Source organism: Callorhinus ursinus, unplaced genomic scaffold (assembly GCF_003265705.2).
Source record: "Callorhinus ursinus isolate GAN/ISIS: 27379988/994484 unplaced genomic scaffold, GSC_fseal_2.0 scaffold1, whole genome shotgun sequence".
Classification (NCBI taxonomy): domain Eukaryota; kingdom Metazoa; phylum Chordata; class Mammalia; order Carnivora; family Otariidae; genus Callorhinus; species Callorhinus ursinus.
In genome coordinates, this window is record NW_027397063.1 from 50,524,248 (window position 1) to 50,545,061 (window position 20,814).

Here is a 20,814-nt window from a genome sequence, read left to right on the forward strand (position 1 = left end):
AATTTTCACTTTTAATGAAGTCTCATCTAACGATTTTTTTATGGTTGTGGCCAGGCCATATTTCTTATAGTTTCTTCTAGAATATTAGTTCTCAAATTTTGTGATCTCAGGACCTATGTACACTCCCAAAGATTACTGAGGACCCAAAGAGATTTTGTTTATGAGTTATAGCCATCAATATTTACCATGTGAGAAATAAAAATGGAAAATTCACAAATATTTATTAAGTCATTTAAAGATAACAATAAGCTCATTACATAACACAAAGAACATATTTTATGAAAAATATATCTTCCAAAACAAAAAAATAATTGTGACAAGAGTGGCAGTTCTACCTTTTTGTAAATCTATTTAATGTCTGGCTTACTGGAAGATAGTTGGATTCTTGTATCAGTTTATGCTTTCATTCTGCTGCAGTATGGGTTTTGCTTGAAGTACACGAAGAAAATCTAGCCTTACAGAAATATATAGTTGGAAAAGGGAGCAGCTTTTCCAGATAATTGTAGATATTCTTCTTTAATACTCCACCAAAGCTCAACAAATTGTAGTTTCCCAAAGATTAGTTGCAATGTGGAATTTGAAACTATCATCAGTGAACTCTTCATGTTTTGCATTAAAATGCATTGGTCTAGCTTGCAGTTTGAATGGATCCTTTAACAGCATGCTTTGGTGGCTTGGAAAATCTCTGTTCACTGAATTGTACAAATCTTCCAAACATTTGCACATTTAACTGTATAATATATACTATTCATTGATACCACCAGTGATTTCATCAGAAAGGTTCTAATGGAAGACTTTCAAGCTCACAGTACTGGATATAATGATGAGCTCATTTCATTCATTTTTGAGAAAATGTCTACCAAATACCCAAGTCTGAAAAACCATAGATTTCAGTAATTCTTTCAGCTAAAACTAGCATTCCATGAAGAAAGCCACTATTTCATCCCAGAATCCTAACACTAGTGCTTTTTCCTACAACAACTACCATACTTTGGTTTTCAGCAAATGTGCATGATGTTTGCTTTCCATGTGCTCACAGAATACTAAATATTAATGCAATGTTTAAAAAGAATATTAAAAGGAATTGTACTCAAGAGTCAAGACTTAACAAAATTATTAATCTGTATTGCTTAATCAAGGACATTCTAAAGTGAAACTGGCTTTTTTTTTTTACTGTGAGTTTATGATGATTAAAAATACAATGACTGAAGGGGTGCTGGGTGCATCAGTCGGTTAAGTATCTGCCTGTGGCTCAGGTCATGATCCTGGGGTCCTGGGATCGAGCCCCACATTGGGCTCCCTGCTCAGTGGGGAGCCTGCTTCTCCCTCTTTCTCTGCACCTCCCCACTGCTCATGCTCTCTCTTTCTCTCTCAAATAAATAAAATCTTAAAAAAAAAAAAGTACAATGACTCAATACAATCCCTATCAAAATACCAACAGTATTTTTCACAGAACCAGAACAAATAATACTAATATTTGTATGGAACCGCAAAAGACCTTGAACAGCCAAAACGTCTTGAAAAAGAAGAACAAAGCTGAAGGTATCATAATTCCAGATTTCAAGATATACTACAAAGCTGTAGTGATCAAAAGAGTATGGTACTGGCACAAAAACAGACACATAGATCAATGGAACAGGATAGAGAGCCCAGAAATAAACTCACACTTATATGGCCAATTAATAAAAGACAAAGGAGGCAAGAATATATGAAGGGGAAGAGACAGTCTCTTCAATCAAAGGTGCCAGAAAAACTAGACAACTATATGCAAAAGAATGAAACTGAACCACTTTCCAACACCATATACAAAATAAACTCGAAATGGATTAAAGACCTAAATGTGAGACCTGAAACCATAAAAATCCTAGAAGAGAAGACAGTCATTTCCCTGACATCGGCCATAGCAACATTTTTCTAGATATGTCTCCAAAGGCAAGGGAAACAAAAGCAAAAATAAACTGTTTGGACCACATCAAAATTAAAAGCTTTTTCACACCGAAGGAAACCATCAACAAAATAAAAAGACAACCTAGAGAATGGGAGAAAATATATGCAAATGACATATCCAATAAGGGGTTAATATCTAAAATACATAAAGAACTTATACAACTCAACACCATAGAACCAATCTGATTAAAAAATAGGCAGAGGACCCGAGTAGACATTTTTCCAAAGAAGACATTCAGATGGCCAACACACACATGAAAAGATGATCAACATCACTAATCTTCAGGTTAATGCAAAGCAAAACCACAATGAGATATCCCCTTACACCTGTCAGATTCAAAAAGACAAGAAATAACAAGTGTGGATGAGAATGTAGAGAAAAAGGAATCCTTGCACACTGTTGGTGGGAATGTAAATTGGTGCAGCCGGTGTGGAAAACAGTATGGAGCTTCCTCAAAAAATTAAAAATAGAAATACCATATGATCTGACCCAGTTCCACGACTGGGTATTTACCCAAAGAAAATGAAAACACTAATTCAAAAAGATATTTGCACCCTTATGTTTATTGCAGCATTATTTACAATAGCCAATATATAGAAGCAATCCAAGTGTCCATTAACAGATGAATGGATAAGAAAGGTATGACTGATGCACACACACACACACACACACACACACACTGGAATTCTACACAGCCATAAAAAAGATGAAGCCGTGACATTTGTGACAACATGGATGGACCTAAAGGGTATTATGCTAAGTGAAATAAGACAGAGAAAGACAAATACCATATGATTTCACTCATATGTGGAACCTAAAACAAAACAAACGAATAAACAAACAAAAAGCAGAATCAGATGTATAACTACAGGGAACAAACTGATGGTTGCAGAGAAGAGGCAGGTAGGGGGAGGGGCAAAATGGGTGAAGGGGAGTGAGAGATACAGGCTTCCAGTTATGGAATGAATAAACCATGGAGACAAAAGGTAAAACACAAGGAATATAGTCGGTGGTACTGTAATAGCATTGTATGGTGACAGGTGGTAGCTACACTTGTGGCAATCATAGAGTAATGTAAAAAGAAATTGAATCACTATGTTGTACACCTGAAACTAATGTAACATCGTGTGTCAACTATATTCAAATAAAAAAAATTTTAAAGTAATACAATGACTATTTTTTTAAAGATTTTATTTATCTGAGAGAGAGAGAGAAAGAGCACGGGCAGGGGGAGCAGCAGAGTCAGAGGGAGAAGCAGGCTCCCCGCTGAGCAGGGATCCGGATCCTGGGATCATGACCTGAGCCGAAGGCAGATGCTTAATCGACTGAGCCACCCAGGCACCCAGGAAGGCAATGACTATTAGCACAGTAGTGGTGCCACTGCCTTGATTTGTGCTAAAGCACCAACAGTTTCACACGCCATTGCTTTTGCACCATCGGTGCGAATGTCAATATGGTTATGGCATGTCACACCTTAGTACTGTCATAAAAATAACTTTGACCTCAGAGATTCCCTAAAAGGGCCTCAGAGAGCCCCAGGGTTCTGGCGGCTACATTTTAAGAACCACCCCTCTAGAAGCTGTAGTATTCTACCTTTTACATTTAGGTCTGTGACCCAACTCAAATTAATTTTTGCGTATAGTGTGAAATAAGGAGGCCCAGGATTTTTCCCCTTCCATACTGATATCCAGTTGCTACAGTCCCATTTATTGAAAATACCACCTTTCACTCACTGAAATGCAACTGGCATCTTCGTCATCAATTGACTACAATGTGTAATCTATTTCTGAGATTTCTGTTCCTTCCCATTGGTCTACTATCTTTCCTTGTGCCAATATCATACTGTTTTAAGTATTGGAGCTTTATAGTAAGCTTTCGATTTTTTTTTATTGAGATATAATTGACCTATTACGTAAGTTTTGGGTGTACAACAAAATGATTTGATATTTGTATCCTTTATTCTGCCAGCAATATTGTACAGTTTTGAGTAATTTTATTGTTTGGTAACACACTGGCTGGCAACATCAATAAAATGCTGAATAGATTGGTAAATAACGATCATCCTTGTCTTGTTCTTAACTTCAGGGGAAATCACTAAGTATAATATGAGCTGTAGTTTTGTGTTTTGTTCGGCTTGTAGATATATTTTGTCACTTAGAATGTTCCCTTCTCTTCCTATTTTGTTTAGAGTTTTTACCATGAATGGATGCTGAATTTTATCAACTGTTTGAGTTACCATGTGTTTTTTTTCCCCTTTTATTCTGAGACAGTGAGTGCATTAATTGATTTTAAAATGTTAACCTTGTATTCCTGAAGTAAGCCCCGTTCGGCCATGACACACAATTCTTTCCTTGTATCACTAGATGCAGTTTGCTGCCATCTTCTTTAGAATATTCACATCTATGTTCCTTAAGAATATTGGCCTATTCTTTTGCTATAAGTTGTGACAGGTTTGGTATCAAGGTTATGTTAACTTCCTACAACAAGTTTGTAAGTGATTCCTCTTTCTCTCTTTCATGAGTTTGGGTAGATCAGTGTTATTTCTTCCTTTAATATTTAGATGAATTTTTCACTAAAATCACTTGGGCTTGAAGTTTTCTTTGTGGAAAGACATTTATGTATGTATGTATGTATGTATGTGGAAAGACCTTTAAAAGAACAGCTTTATTGAGATATGGGAATAAATAATCTCTAACAGCCTCATTTTACTCATTTTAATATTAGAATGTAGTTTATTCATTCATAAAACAAAAAGTTCAGGTGTAAGTGAGATAAACAACTGAGTATCTACTATTCAGTTCAATGGAACATACCAGTGCTTTTGAAGAACCCCTCCTTAATACAATCCCCCTCTCTCCTTTCCTAAGAAGCACCCATTATCCCGAACTTTGGGTTTATCATTTCCTTAATTTATAATTTTTATCACATCTGTAGGTATCCCTAAACAATAAATTGTTTGATTTATAGGAATTTAAGCTTATATCACTTTATGCTGTTCAAGCTCCCCTGCAACTTGTTTTCTCCCCCCCTCAAACTTCATGCTTGTAAGATGTAACCAAGTTGGGGGTGCCTGGGTGGCTCGGTCAGTTAAGCTTCTGAGTCTTTTTTTTTAAGATTTTATTTATTTATTTGAGAGAGAGTGAGAGAGAGCATGAGAGGCAGGAGGGTCAGAGGGAGAAGCAGACTCCCCGCTGAGCAGGGAGCCCGATGTGGGACTCGATCCCGGGACTCCAGGATCATGACCTGAGCCGAAGGCAGTCGCTTAAACAACTGAGCCACCCAGGCGCCCCAAGCTTCTGAGTCTTGATTTTGGCTCAGGTCCTGAGCTCAGGGTCATGATTTTGGGGTCATGAGATTGAGCCCTGCGTTGGGCTCTGCACTCAGCACAAGTCTGCTTGTCCCTCCCCCTCTGCTCCTTCCCCTCCTCCCTTCCTCCCCCTGCTCCCATGCGCTCTATCTCTCTCAAATAAATAAAATCTGCAAAAAAACCCATGTAACCAAGTTGATGTGGGTAGCTGTAATAAAAGACCCATTTCTTATTCCCAAGTTCTGTGCTTCAGTTTCCTCCACTATAAATACGTGAGGAGGAGTCTAGCTGAATCATCTCTCCATACTCTTCCAGATCTGAAATTCTAATTTTACTTTTTACAATAGGTACAGAGGTGTATAGTTTGCTCGAACAATATGGCACTGGCATAATTATAATTTATTTGAGATTGACTCTTTGATCAGGAACACACTCCCCATGGGAAATGTGTCATGGTATTATTTTCAGACATTTTGGCAAAACTGGAAGATTACTTGAATAGAAAACTCTGGTATGCAAGAGAAGTCATTTTTAATACCGGGTTTGAGGCAGCACATGCAATGATCAGAAAAGACAGAATTCACAATGCAAAAATGCAAAGTTTATTTTCTTAAATAAAATACTATATTCATATCTATACAAATAATTATTACAACCATTAAAATGTTACATTTACCAATAAAAATTTCAAAACTTTAAACAAGAGCATGGTTCAGAATATTCACACCCTAATACAATGCATTTGTAAAAAGATGTCAAAATAAACTGGACCTATTCTTATATACAACTGTAGGACAATCCTGATCGTATTATACATATCTGCTCTGGATTCCATTACGAAACAAATTAGTTCCCATTAGAATTATAAACCAGGTGATTTACAGTAATAGGACACAGTACACAGCAGACATTGCTGGCATGGGAATAGATACAAATATTACACTATTGAAAGACTACAGTTAAGTTTTTTTCTGGTGACTGCCCTACAGTAAGCCTCTCACCCAGTGTATCTATAAATAATTTGTGAAGGTAATTATGTTCTCAGATTTTTCCCACCTATTTTTACCAAAATGAATATATATATATATATATATATACATATATATATATATATATATGGCCTGCTGAACATGGAAGCAAATCTTTTCTTCACAGTAACACAACTGCAGCATTTTAAGCAACACTGTCTGGTCCCTTTCTTCTTGGAAGATCAACAGTTTAACTCCCTCAAAGGTTACCAATATAGTCACGTCCAGTGCCTCAATGACCCCACAGATGAAAATGGTTTTAAGACTTAAGGGATGGGGATAAAGAGATCCAGAGAAGTAAAGGAGTGAGACGGAGAAGACTCTGTAAGTTCCTATAACATGGTATGGTGTAGAGCTGTACACACAACTGAGCCAAAAAAAAAAAAAAAAAAAAAAAACGCAAAAAACCCCCACAACTTATGATCATCGCTTTTAAAAGTGTTAAATTACAAGCGTTCTCTGTCTCATGAGATCTCTGGTGACAGATAATGCAGATTATCCATCCAAAATAACACCAATTTGAGTATTATAGCCAATACTTTCAACCGAAGTTGGCTCGTGTTTCGGAAGCATCTGAAAACATGCCTGCACCCGAGCCCTACAGTTGATAGGGTTTGTGCAAATATGGAAACGATACTGAATGACCACCACCTACAAGCTCAGAGTTTAAAAGGAGTTTTGCTTCTAAATAGTACATTTTTTACAAGATCGGCATCGAAGATGGCTCAGAGAATGATAAGGCAACAGTGAGAAACATCAGCTGTTCTTGTGTTCTAGGTGTTTCTTTACATGGCACGTACCCTTCTGGCTGGTCCTTTGCTATACAACAGAGGAGTGGGTGGTAGTATGTTCCAAGGGCTGGTCTTCGGACCAGAGGCACAGTTTCAGGTAAAGTGCAGTACCAGAATAGAGGCATGTGTCAGAACTAGAAGCTCTGTGTCCAAGAAGGTCCTCATGCTGGACTGCCTCAATCTAAACTCGGTGTCCCCCACAGACTCTGGTAAAAACACTGTCAGTCTCACACAGAAAATGTAGAATGCAGAGAGAATATGGTTAAGTCAAAAAAAAAAAAAAAAAAAAAGAACCCTTTTCTGTTGGGAGCATTTAGCCAAAAAGATACTTCAAGAAGAAACGAATTTCTGGCCTTTAATTTGCATATAGGTATTATAAAATCATCACTCACAGATTAACTTCACACTAGTTTATTTGGCTATGATTACTGCCCTTCTGGATGTACACAGCCATAGGTAATTATCTCCAGGCAAAGGCAGAATTTATACAGACAACAGAATTACAATTTCCAGAACCCTAAGATATCAATCCAAAGCCATCTGATCTTGGTACCACCTCTGCACTTTCTAAAACTCCCCCATGGGAAGAAAGCAAGTTCATCAAAACAAGGAACAGAACTGTATGGCACATTCAATATTTTAAATTAATTCTGAACTAACTTTGTTTCAAGAAATTCTTGTTGCCCCTCGATAGAACAGGAGACACAGTGGTTCCCAAAGCCAGGAATTGGGAATCGCTGATTTAGGAGCACGACTCACTATCACACAATGATCCAAGAGATGGATGGGCCCAATAAACCTTCAAACCTTCAAGTTTCAAGAGGAATAATCATCCTAAGGAAATGAGCAGGCTCCCTGCCACCCGTTTCACACAGAGCAGATTGAAGAAAAGAGGAGCCTAGGTACCTGCAGATCAGACGAAGGACAAAGCTAAGAAGACGCTGAGTAGTAAGTCTTCACCCTTTCTCAAATTTTTAAAACTTCACTCCCATTAAAATGTGTTTCCACATTTTTTTTTTGAGTATAAATTTTAGCCTCTCCATGACATGGATAATGTTAGAAGGCAAGAGCAAAGCAAATGAATTTTCTTTAGTGTTTAAATAATTTTGTATTTTAAGAAGGCTGATTAGGAAAACAAAACAAAAAAAAAAGGCTGATTTTTAAAAGTTGATCTTTATTGCGGTTCACCCTGATATGTAACTGGAAATTGCTGCAAAAGAATATTCCCTCCTCATTCTTCTCTTTCCACAGTTCTAATATGTTAAATTTTATAAAGCATGATCACTGTGGACTATCACACCTTACTTAGAAAAGAGGTGCCATCCCTGGTTCCTCCAAAAGGTCTTACAATATTAAAAAAAAAATAAATTTCCTGAAATGGCATAAAATATCCCCAAACAATTGGTATGTACCAAAAAAACCAATGACATCAAACTTGATTTCTTTTATCCATGACTGATATACATTAAAAATGTAAACATGATGAGAAATCTGAAATTTTTCACCTCATTAGAAATTACCATGTTAAATGTTTACAGGAATGAACCACTTTCTCTAATTGATTCTATGCGATCAACAACACTAAAAGAGATAGAAATAATTTAATTAATGACTCTCATTTGCAATTCATACATTTGTATGTCTGTGTATTTCCAGAAATTACAAAATTATTTGTGGAAATGGTCTTACATTCTATAGTCCAATATTAGCAAGCCAAGAATAACATTAAATTTACTATAACCAAAATTGACTGTTTCCTGCCACACCTTTGCCAAAAACTATATCGAGATTGGTAGATATTAAATAATAAATTTCCTCCCCAAAATCATGTAGCTCTGATTATCAAATACTTAATATACTGCTGGTAAATTTCATACACTCATGCTTTTAAATCAAGTAAGATTACTGTACTCTGAACACTTTCAGAATTGAGTCCATATATACAATGATCATTACATATATACGCACATGGTCTGTAAGATAATTAGAGCTACATGTAAGCAGGAGCCAAATTATGTGCAGATGGTCACATCTTTCTTCAGATGGTCAAATAAGCTTTCCTTAAGGGTAGAGGCTCATTTGGGATCAAAGTAAGATGTGCTTGGAATGAAAGCTCTGAAAAACGTAAACGCTATCTCTGAACAGGGCTGAGCAGAATAAGAAAATCAATGCAATAGAGAAACAGCTGAAAGTACCAGGCTTTGAGGCCTTTCTACTGCAATGGTCAAATTGATCTTCTCCTTAGCCTGTTACCGTAGTTCTAATTACATCGAACAGTGCCCAGTTCTCCAGAACTCAACGGCCGCTGCGCTGTACGTGAGTGCATTTGTATGTGTATGTGAAAGACAGAGAGCGACAGGGCGAGGGAGGAGGATGGGGGAAGAAGAGCCAAACACATCGAACACTATCCTTGAAATTGGCAGGTTGGACCTTTCAACTACAGAGAAAAACCTGAATGTTACAACTTAAAACTCAGTTAAGGTAATTAAAAAACAAGCCATGAATCTCACTTTTTTCCCAATTAAAAGTGTTAAAGTACTGTGTTTATCTGTTGTCTTATTGAAGTAATTCCTATTCTTCGCCATGACCATTTTGAAGGAGAAAATACAGAAGCATTTCTTGTTTCCCTTTTTTTTTTTTTTTTTTTTTTGCCCCCAGGAGGCTGCTTCGGTGGGCAGCAGGAAGAGGGAGGAAGGTTTGGTAAATACAGTTCAAGAGGCACACACGACCCTTTTACCGAGTCTTCACAAGAGGTATTCGCCAGAGTTAACTGCTCTGACCCAGCCTGAGGAGGCATTTTCAAGGAGGAAAAAAAATAAAATGCTGGTCCTTGGGTTCACTTTATTAACAGAGCAGACAGAACCATTTATATGTATCTCTCCCACTCCATCCCCTATTTGGCAGAATATAACAACAACAAATAATAGGTTTGAGAATATGAGTATATATGGTTGTTTTCATAGGTTTTAAGTTTTCAAAATTCAATATATTAGTGTGTGTGTGTGTGTATGTGTGTGTGTACATAATTAACTTCGAAGGGGCTTTTAAAAACCCTGACATCAAGTTTTCCAATACTTCAGGGGGTCTCAGGTCACAATTTCCATTTCCAGATGGCAAGCCAATTTTTAAAGGACCAGTTAAACTTTAAAATCTATGTCTGTGTACACACACACACATACACACATGGACATACACAAAGACAATTTTCTGAAGCACCATTTCACATCCACCATCAGGAAAAATCATGAACAAATTCATCTTCTCATGTGCTCGCTTCGGCAGCACATATACAAATTCATCTTCTCATTATAATTCTACTATGAAGGGTAATAATGTAACATATAATGCCATATTTTAAATATAAATATCAGTAAGTGAAAATACTGACAGAGCTTAAAGACTCTGCTCAGAAATATTTAAAAAGTAAGGCTCAAATAATTGTGTAGATTCCAAACACACTATTTACTGAGCAGTCCCTAATGATTAAACAAATATAACAGAAATTATTTCAGGATCAAATGAACAGAATGAAGAGAGAACACTAAAACAAAATTCAATTGATGAAACAACAATCTTTAACTGAACACAAGCCAAACTCTGCAATACAACTGCTTTTATCCTTATGACCTGATGCAAAATGCAAGCACAAAATGGAGAACGTCTATGTACTTTGCTTTTTAGATTGCTATTTTTAAGGCTAAGTAAGGAAGACCTTTACATCTAGGATCTTGGCACAATTAAAAGATAAAATGGCTCTCTAATGTGAAGAACAAGACATTAAGTTCAGATAATTGAAGAATTGTTATAATTAAGAAAGAAGCCTCTACCTAAACCAAACCTTGGGAATGAAGGCTGATTAAACAACTCATTTATTTGCTAACGGCTTGACTTTAACCATGGACATTCATTCCATATTAATTCAACACCTGCCATGGGTAAGAAACTGTTCTAGATGCTGACATTGGCCAAGCATTTGGTGCTGAGCCACTACATTGTATCGAAGTATCTGGATTTTTGGGAGAGCAATTCAACTATCTCAAGTATCTACTTTATAAATGATCAACAATCAAGTTTAAAATCTAGGTTCTTTCCTACTACTACCCAGCACATGCCAAAAGGATCTCCCCCAACTTCCAGCTGATTAGCATTTAGGGAATATAAGATTACAAATCAAACTTGAAAATCTAGCTCCTCAGAAAATTTAAAAAGCACACTGTGCAGTTAAAAATGAAAGATAATTTGTTTTTGACAACCCATGATTCGCATCATCTCTGGCGTGACTTCCCTACATTCAGAAGGTAACTGGAAATTGATTATACAAACACACACACACACACACACACACACACACGATCTCCTGCTCCATGTGCATTACGTGTGCATGCACACACAAACACATTTGTAGTCTCAGCTGATACATGTACATTTAGTCTATCAGTATTTAAACAGCTGAACTGCAGTCATGACCTAAAATATGGCTTATGTTGTGGGCAGGTCTGTTTGAGGACTGCTTGGAAGAGTCAGAAGCAGAGGAGTTTGCTATCGTAAGCAAAGGTGACATTGCCGAGCCATCAGGAAGAGCTGTAGCTATTTCTGGAAACAAAGATGTCATGTTAAAGTTGGACAAGTGAGAGTTGGTCATGTGCATTGGCGGCATATCAGGGAGCAGAGGAAAACTTGGTTGAGCAAAACCGACAGGTCTGGGAGGAGACAGAATTGATCCAAATCGGTTATTTAGGCTTCCGCTGTTTACTTTCTCAGTGCTAGGATTTGAGAACATCTGATTGGAAAAATAGGGGATGGAAATATCATTGGACAGTGTAGGATGAGCAGGAGAGTACGGGGGATAGAAGGAGGGTAGAGTATTTTGGGGGTCTACAGGGATGAGGGCTGGCGTTCGAGTGGCACTAGACTGAGTAACCTGTGGAATGAAAGAAGTATTAGCATTTATCGGTGGATTCATGCCACCCTCGGGAATAAAAGGAAAACCAAAATTTTGTGATAGTGTATGCTGGTCAGGCGCTGAATTATCATTAGGTACCTGTGGGCTATCGGGCATGAAACGAACAATACTTCCTCTCTTGTCTGTAGGGGGCTGCTGGCGTCCAAGAATCATACTACCACTAGTAGACAGAGGAAGATGGGGAAGACTCGGGTCAAAGACATTACTGTGTCTTTGGTTTCCAGAACGATTCCTTTCAGGCTGACGAATTTTGGAACCACTGCTGTCTTGCAAGGGATGCCTCGATCGCTGGGGAACTGAAGAATTAGTGGGACGTACAGGAGGCCCTTGCTCAGCATTTCCGTGAGACACGGACGGATGGGGCAGAGCTGGCCTTGCAACGCCATGCATGTTGGTTGTGGCTGGAGGGTTCATGTGGCCCTTGGTCCCATGACTGTCAGTTATCCTCATGGGATTGGACTTCTGTACAGAAACATTGGGACTTGTGTTTCGACCTTGAATATCTCCTGAAGAAGAAGAACTTGAGAAAGGAATAGTCAAGGTGCTGTTCCTGGTGTTAATTGCACCCAGGGACATGTCACAGCTTTCCCTGTTCTGACTCTCACTCTCTCTTCTAATATGGACACTTTCATGAGTTGGGGGACAATTATATTCAATTGCAGAGGACGGACCACACTGTGTGTTCCTCTGATGTTCTGAGAGTGATCTCTGGCTTCCAAGGACCTGATCACCAAGGTGAGGGGCAAGTAAGCTCTGCATGAAACTCTGGTGGCATGTATTTTCACTGTCCCTCGGTGGGATGGCATTTCCTGTTGGGATACTCTGAACTGGTGGATAAGGTAACCTCTTTTGGCGGTCGACTGGTGGTGCACCGGGGTTTTGACTAACTCGAAAAGCCTGCGACTGCATGCTCCTCAGTGATGATACAGGGTTTCCTATTTCGTTATTTCTTGACGATTGTACTTCAAAATTACTCGGGGGCTGCTGACTGGCTCCACTTGGTTTAAATGTCTGACAGTCAGAAAGGCGGATATCCGAGGCAACAGGGTGGTCCACGCGACCCTGCATATTGTGAATGGCTAAACTCTTATTCCTGGGAACATCAAGATAGCTTCTCATTTCGAGCTGATCCGAAACTCTGGAACCCTGAATCGATATGCCCATTCTCTGCTCTGAATTAGAAGATGTCTTTCCAATGAGGGCCTCAGCAGAGTAACTTGAAACTCTATTTCTCTCCGGCCTGTGTGGAGTACACGTCATGTCTGAAGGTCTAGTCACAATAGTTGGCTGGGACACCATTTGCTGCTCTATGCCTCTCGATGTCAAAAGCCTCTGCATCGGATTGTGCCCAGATACGTGTTCTGAAGAAACCCCTGAACCTTGCTGCCTGCTTCCAACATCCGGCTGCTGGTGCATCATATCTTGACTGAGATGGTTCTGGGGATGGTTATGGTGGTTCCGGCTAGTTGAAGGGTTTTCACAGCTCTTCTCCGGCTGGGAACTTCCAAAGTGTTGCTGCATCTGCTGCTGCATCTGCTGATGGTGGGGATGTGGCTGACCACTCTTGGGGCGGGGCTGCTCAGTTCCGTGGTGCTTCGGTTGCAAGGAAAGCTGAGAGGCCTGAGTGCCCTGCACAAGACTCCTCTTTTTCTGCATCTGAACTTCCTGCTGTAGAGTCCTCTGCTGATGGACGTTATGGGGCTGAGAGAGGACAGAGCTCTCAGCGTGAGGTACGTGATGCTGCAACTGATATAAATGATGCCTCTCTCGTAACTGCCCTGCTTGGTGTTGCTGCTTTAAGTAGAGGTGGTTACTATGCAGGTGGGCTACCCCCTGGGCTGGGACATGCTGTTGCAGGGCCTGGAGATGTTGACTGGCCTGTGTTGGCTGCTGCTCAGCCACCGAGTTCTGAGAAGTGCACTGGACTTCCGTCGGCCTCAGTGCAGAGGCCACAAAATTGTTACTAGCTGGGAATAATCGCGTAAGGCCGTCTCCATGTGCTGGGTTGCTGAGAGGCACTGCAGAGCTCGCAGAGTCGGGAGGGAGCTGACTGACCATCATCTGAGCCTGATCAGAAATGCCATCTGGAGTTCGGCTCATCAGGGACATAGCCTCAAGCCTCAGCGGGGCTGGCGGACAGTGCTTTTGACGTTTAGCTGAAGACAACAGAAGATCATCTTGGACAGCACGCTTAGCAGAGTCTTTGCGGCTTTCCTGACTTGGCTTTAAGAGTGGCTCTTGGATCTGTGGATTTGGGATGGTGCCAGTAATGGTATTCAGCTGTTCCTGGGGATATTCAGTCATCAGAGGCGCCCCAGGAGGCTGACTGGTATAGGAGCTAGATGCCACCGTCAGGTTAACCGTGGCAGGAACAGTCGTTTGCTCTGAAGCTTGGGACATTCCGGCACAGCTGACCAGAGGATGGCTGATGCCGCTCTGGTGGATAAGATTATTCACACTCAAACTGGTGATGCTCGGTGGCTGAGAGGTGGAAACCTGTAAAGAGGCATTTGATGTTTTAATTCCTACAGAGCAACTTGGTTTCCCAAGGGGCCGATCCACTGTGGCTTCAATCGAATCCTGAGAATTAAATTCACTTGGTGTTGCTTCTGCCTGTCCTGCACCACCCTCTTTAGACAGCTGTGCTTTGAAAGGCTGGTCCCCCTCTAAAGGTGGCCCTTCGGAAGGCTTCGAAGTAACTTCCCTCATGTCAGCCTGGCTGCCAGCTCTTCCCTTTTCCAGGCTGTCCTGGTCAAAAATAGCTCTTGCCGCAAGAGCAACAATGTCTGTTTGCTCCACAAAGGTACAGCTGTCACACGTATTCGTCGTCGTACTGCTGGTGACATCCTCTCTAGCCGTTTCAGGAAGCATGGATGCCACCGAGAAACTACGACTGCTACCGGAGCTGGTTGACATGGGAGAGTCGGCCTGCCTGCTGACGAGCAAGGAACCACTGATAACCTCCGGATCGGGGACGCAGGAGTGATGCGGCCCCGGGTCTCTATCGTCACTGTTCATCAATAAGAGCTCCCGTTTGGGATGTAAATCAACACCTGAATCAACTATTTTAGAATTTTCCGAAGAAAAATCAGGATGGTCCACCTGGACTGAAAGAGACAGTTTCTGAGGGTCTTTCTCTTTAGCGAGACCAGAGAGCAGTGCAGTCAAACCTTGCCCCTTTAAGAGACCTGTCGTTTGCATCGCAGCAGATGACTCCTGCTCCACCCGGCAAGGTTCAGCAATGATCTCTACCTCGGAAACACAGTCGGTATTTGCAGTGCTAGCGGTAGATGACAGACCAGAAACCTGAGAAACCAAAGTGTGGGGATCACTTGGAGATGGAATCAACACGTTGGCCGAAGTGCAGGATTTGGCAGCATCTGACAATGCCAAACTAGTTGGTGGCTTATCCTGAGATGTCTCTCGTTGCAAAATGGGGGCAGAATCTTTGGATTTTGCTGGGGCCATGACAAAATGTTCACTTGCTACAGATGCCTGGGAGGGTGAGCTAGTCTCTTCTGCTGACGCAGATCTGGGTACAGATTCAGGTATCACTGATTCAGAATTCAGAACATCCACAGAATGTGAACCAGAAACACTTATGCTATTTGCCTGGCACACGGCGACAGATGGTAACACAACAGGGCGGCTTTCCAGCAGTCCATCATTACACGATGGCTCTGCGGGGGCTTCAGTGCTGGGGCAGTCTAACTTGCCCACGTCTCTGACTGGATTCAGGGGGCACGCTGACTTGTTAGCTGCTAAGTGTTTCTTGGCACCTGGCTTCTTATTCAACCTTTTTGACTTCACGTTAGGTAAACAAGCTACGGTGTTCACTGAGGGAGTAGTTACTAGATTGTAAGTACTGGGTAGTGTGGCTGAATTATCCGTTGTCATGGGAGATGCTACAGTTGTTGTTAACGAAACACAGTTAACTGGGGCGGTCTGACTATTTGCAGCAGTTGGAGGATTGGCAGGCTGGCTAATAGACAACTGTACACAGCTTTGCCCAGCCATCTGTGATATGCTTTGATTGAGGCTGGCCAAAGCTCCAAACGTATTCAGGGCAACATTGGTATTTGGATCTTCGCTGGTGGTGGGTTGGATAATTTGCATAGGGGTTTGATTTGTAGTTCCTGATGAGGACATCACAGGCTGCAAAGCAAAGAGCTGTCCATTTAAAGAAATGGTTTGAGGCTGTTGTTGGTTTGACACGGTAACAGAAAAAGTTTGTGTTGAACTAGATGTTGATAAAGATGAAGGTCTTGGTAATATATGGACAAGATGCTTTCCTCCAAAAGTCTGTGGGGTCGAAACATTTTGCACTGAATTATTAGACCCTATTAGAGCATTGGCTCCATTGACAGGGAGTCGAACAGAACCAGGAGGTGGAGCCGAGAGGAGTGGCAAGGGGTTCTGATTAGCTGCCTGTATGATCACTATCTGCTGACCTACTGTTTGGTTGGGAACCTCTGCTCTCATCACCGCTGGGCAAGGGGTAGTGCTGGGGGGCTGAAGAATGATAACATTTTGATTAGCTGGCGCTGCATTCACAGCCGACCCAACGGGCTGAGCCATCTGAATAACCTGCATTGCTGAATTCAAAGGAAGGATATTTTTTGGAGGCTGAGATTTAACCTGTGGTTGGGCAATCAGTGGCTGCATAGGTAAAGACGGGCACGAAGGCAAGGTTACAACTACTTGCTCAACCGCCTGCCCATCTGCTGGAAAGGAATTACTCAAGTTGACGCCTGTAGCGACGTGTCTACCATGGTTGGTTGTGGTAGGGCTGGGACCAGACTCATTTACTACCGGAGTCACAGCAGAAGAAGGTGTCTGGGTTAAGGGCTGAATAGTATTTCCCGCCAGTTGCAAAGTAGTCCACGTGGTCTGTGTGTTTCCAGCAGAGGAAATTCGGGTAAGGCTATTCATGTTTTTTAAATCTGAAGCGCTAACACTTGAAGAAGGCAAAGAACAAGAAAGAGTCCAACTACTGTCCAAAGGGGTTGCAGAGAGAGTGCTTACAGGAGTGGTGGTCTTCCCTCCTCCGGGGGCAGAGGGGGCCACCACCGCGGTAACACCTGCCAAGTCTGCACCCTTGCTAATGCTCGCTGGACAAGAATCACCTACAGACCTGGGAGGCTGGGAGCAGACCGTGGTGGTAACTGAAACGACGAAGGTGGTTTGAAAATCATTTCTGAAATCCTGTATGCTCGGGCAGGACTTGCTTCCATGGTGCACGTTTGCGGCAGTCGCCGAGGAGGTGGTGGGGATGCTTGTGGCACCAGGGACTGTTTTCTTCACTGATCTGGGGCTCTCTTGCCCATTCTTATTTTCAGGAGAATTTTGATCATTTACACATGTGTGCAAGGACCGATGGTGGTGAGGTTCAGGCCCAATGGGAACAGCGATCAGTGAGCCACTGGTGGCACCAAGCACACTCGATTCGCTTTCGGAGGTGGAAAGCTCGAGAATGTTGTGAGCAGAAATGGTAGCAGGAAGACAAAGAGGAACAGGCTGGTTGGCAGCCAGTGCAGAAACTGTGGTCGGATGCCATGGCTTGTTTTCAGGAGGGTAAACTCCAGAAATAGACACAGGAGTCACCAGATTGCAAGCCCTCTGTACTGGTACCACATTGGCAGTTTGCTTTTGTAAATTATGACCAACATTAAAGGTTATCCCCTGAACAGCTGTTCCCTGGCTATGTCCACCAGGCTGACTCCCATTGGAATAAACAATGATATTTTTTTGAACCTGATCACTGGGAATAACAACAGAGACCTTTGAGTTTTTAAGATTTCCTTTCCAGTGGATTGTGGGGTCATCATATAGGCATATGTCATTTGCTTTCAGTAACTCAATATATCGGCCATTTTCTTTTTGAATTTCTTCCAGTTGTTTACGTAGCTTTTTAATTTCTTCAGCTACAATATTAAAAATAGAAATGAAACAATTACCTGTTAATGTCAGTATTTATGGTAACTTAAGAAAAAGCTGTGTGCTAACTACTGCATTATAATTCTAGTATTTCTAAATACCTCAACTGAGAATCTTCAGTTCTTTTCTAAAGCAAATTCTTTCTCCTTTTTACAGTGGTGTATCAAGCCTCTATTGAATCCTTTTTAAAGAATGGAGCACTGGATGTTATATGAAAACAACGAAGCGTGGATCACTACATCAAAAACCAATGATGCGGGCGCCTGGGTGGCTCAGTTGGTTAAGTGACTGCCTTCAGCTCAGGTCATGATCCTGGAGTCCCGGGATCGAGTCCCACATCGGGCTCCCTGCTCAGCAGGGAGTCTGCTTCTCCCTCTGACCCTCTTCCCTCTCGTGCTATCTCTCATTCTCTCTCTCTCAAATAAATAAATAAAAATAAAAAAATAAAAATATTTAAAAAAAAACTAATGATGTACTGTATGCTAACATAATAAAATTAAATTAAAAAAAAAAAAGAATGTATCGTTAAGGGTCAACAACCCAAAGGTCAGAAATTACTCACAATGTAGAAATTTCAAAATTCCCAATTCAAAAATTCCCAACAGGGCAGCTAAAAAGGTAAAAGAAGGGAAGACATACTGATATCATGGTAACATGCTAGGAAAATAACACTGAATATCAATAAAATAGCATTTAAATGCTGTAACAGCGAACATTACTTGTGGTGGTAATAGATAGTCTCTTTTACAAATGGCTTTAAACTCCCTTCTAGGGGCACCTGGGTGGCTCAGTGGGTTAAGCGGCTGCCTTCAGCTCAGGTCATGATCCCAGGGGCCCGGGGATCAAGTCCCACGTCGGGCTCCCTGCTCAGCAGGGAGTCTGCTTCTCTCTCTCCCTCTGCCCCTCCACCTGCTTGTGCTCTCCCTCTCTCCCTCTGTCAAATAAATAAAATCTTTAAAAAATAAAATAAATAAACTCCCTTCTATTTTATTCTTTGAAACAACAGAGCCCAAGTAAAATGTGTAAAGTAGTAGAGCACCAAAGAAAGCATCAATAACGGAACTTGAATTTTCCTCAGTAGGGCCAAGGCATATACACTACTGTCACACCCCTACTCTTTCCGAAGGGGGAGAAGTTCACCCACAGATCCTACGACGGGGGCAGCCTTGGGTGCTGGTATTGTGGCTCTGTGACCCTACACATCCTACCTGTCTTGCCACAGTGGTAGATACTCTCCCCCTCTCCCTCCACCAAGGGCAGCTAATCTTCAAAGCCAATGCCCTATGAGGGGACCTGAAATAAAAAGTTCTGCTATGACGAGGATGAGCTGAGACTAGCAGATTATTCCTCTCAGACATTTAAACTAAGAGACACAGAAGAAAGATGCCAACGTGCCAGGGACATCAGAAACTAACGGACAATTATAATGGACCAAATAATGATGACGACTGTTCTCACTTAACTACACACTTACTACATGCCTGGCACTTTTCATTCATCATCTCATTTAATAACAATAATGATGATGATGACCGCAGTAACAGGTAACATTTACTATATGCCCGCTTTACTCTAAGCAGTGTACCTGCATTATTTCTTTTAATCCTCATAACAGCCATGAGATGGGAACTACCTATTGTCATCAATATTTTGAGATGTGAGAAACAGGCTCGGAGTAATCGCATAAATTTGTCTAAAGTCAACCACATACATGCTAGAATTATCTTCATTTTCAGATAAGGAAACTGAGACTGGGCGAGGTGAGGTGAACAGCCACGGGTACTGAGTGAGGAAGTGAAGAGGAGACTCAGCCCAGGTGGGCCTGACTCCCAAGGCCACCACTCAGACCACCGCCCAGCCTGTCACGTGGACAGTGAGTACGTGGGGAAGCTGCTGGGGGAAGAAAAGAGAACAGATGCACCAAAAAGAACCAAAGAAAGGATGGTAGTCAGACTTAAGCTGCCTCGAGCCCTGGCCCATCTGCTCAGCTTTTCCTGAGCCCCAGGCAACTGGTATTTTTCTAACAGGTTCCCTTTTCCCTAAGGGAACTTGACTGCCTCAGCTTCTAGGCTGTGAAACCAAAGGAGCTCTCCTCAGAAAGTCCACACATCATTCTAGCCTTAACACCCCTACTGTGGGGTGCCTCAGAACGGTTACCAAACATGTATTATGAAACTACCTATCTACCAGCATCATAAAACAAGGCCTGGATGGTAAAAGACAGCTGCCTTGGGTGAGGGGGTAAGCTGTCATCTAACTTAAAGTAAGCGAAGAGAATTCAGAACGCTTCGAGATATACAATAAACGCAGTCCAACACTGCCCCCACCTCAGCATATTCTACCTTTGTTCCTCTCCTTTTAAGGTGACCTATTGAGTTGTCACAGGAAATTCTTTCTCTGCTGTTGTGGAGCCATAAATAAAGAACAATTCAAACTGCCTACTACTCTGAGCTTTACATTTGTCTGGCGTATTTTTCTTTTCAGCTGTTATAAAAAACTTAAAATTTTTTCACAACGTAATTATCTAAAAAGGTAATGAATAATAAAAATCAAATTTCACTAAATGACCAGGCAGTCTGATACACACATTACATGCAATGTAAACAATTATGAACGGAATGTTTTGACCTTTTCAGTTAATTCACAGTTAAGTCTTGGCCCAGGCATATCTTTATTTTATTTTTAAGTTACACTGAGCAGGACTCTCCCCTATATCCTCTAGCTGGAAGATCAAAGTGGAATAAAAGAGATCCAGCATTATTTGTCTCATGAGTTAAGCAAACATGAAGTACACAAGAGTCCAAAATCAAAATTCTGTATGCCTGAAAGATTAGAGTTGC

General features: G+C 41.3%; 1 protein-coding gene across 3 annotated transcripts in view; it reads right to left on the reverse strand.

Moving 5' to 3' along the window:
• Positions 1-10,364: 10,364 nt before the first annotated feature.
• Positions 10,365-20,814, reverse strand: part of USF3 (upstream transcription factor family member 3) — a 45,879-nt gene continuing 35,429 nt past the window's right edge. For all 3 annotated transcript variants that reach the window (XM_025874362.2, XM_025874354.2, XM_073893494.1), the window contains exon 7: positions 10,365-17,961. In XM_025874362.2, the coding sequence (XP_025730147.1) occupies positions 11,516-17,961 (6,446 nt within the window). In that variant the 3' untranslated portion in view covers positions 10,365-11,515. The remainder of the gene's footprint in view (positions 17,962-20,814) is intronic.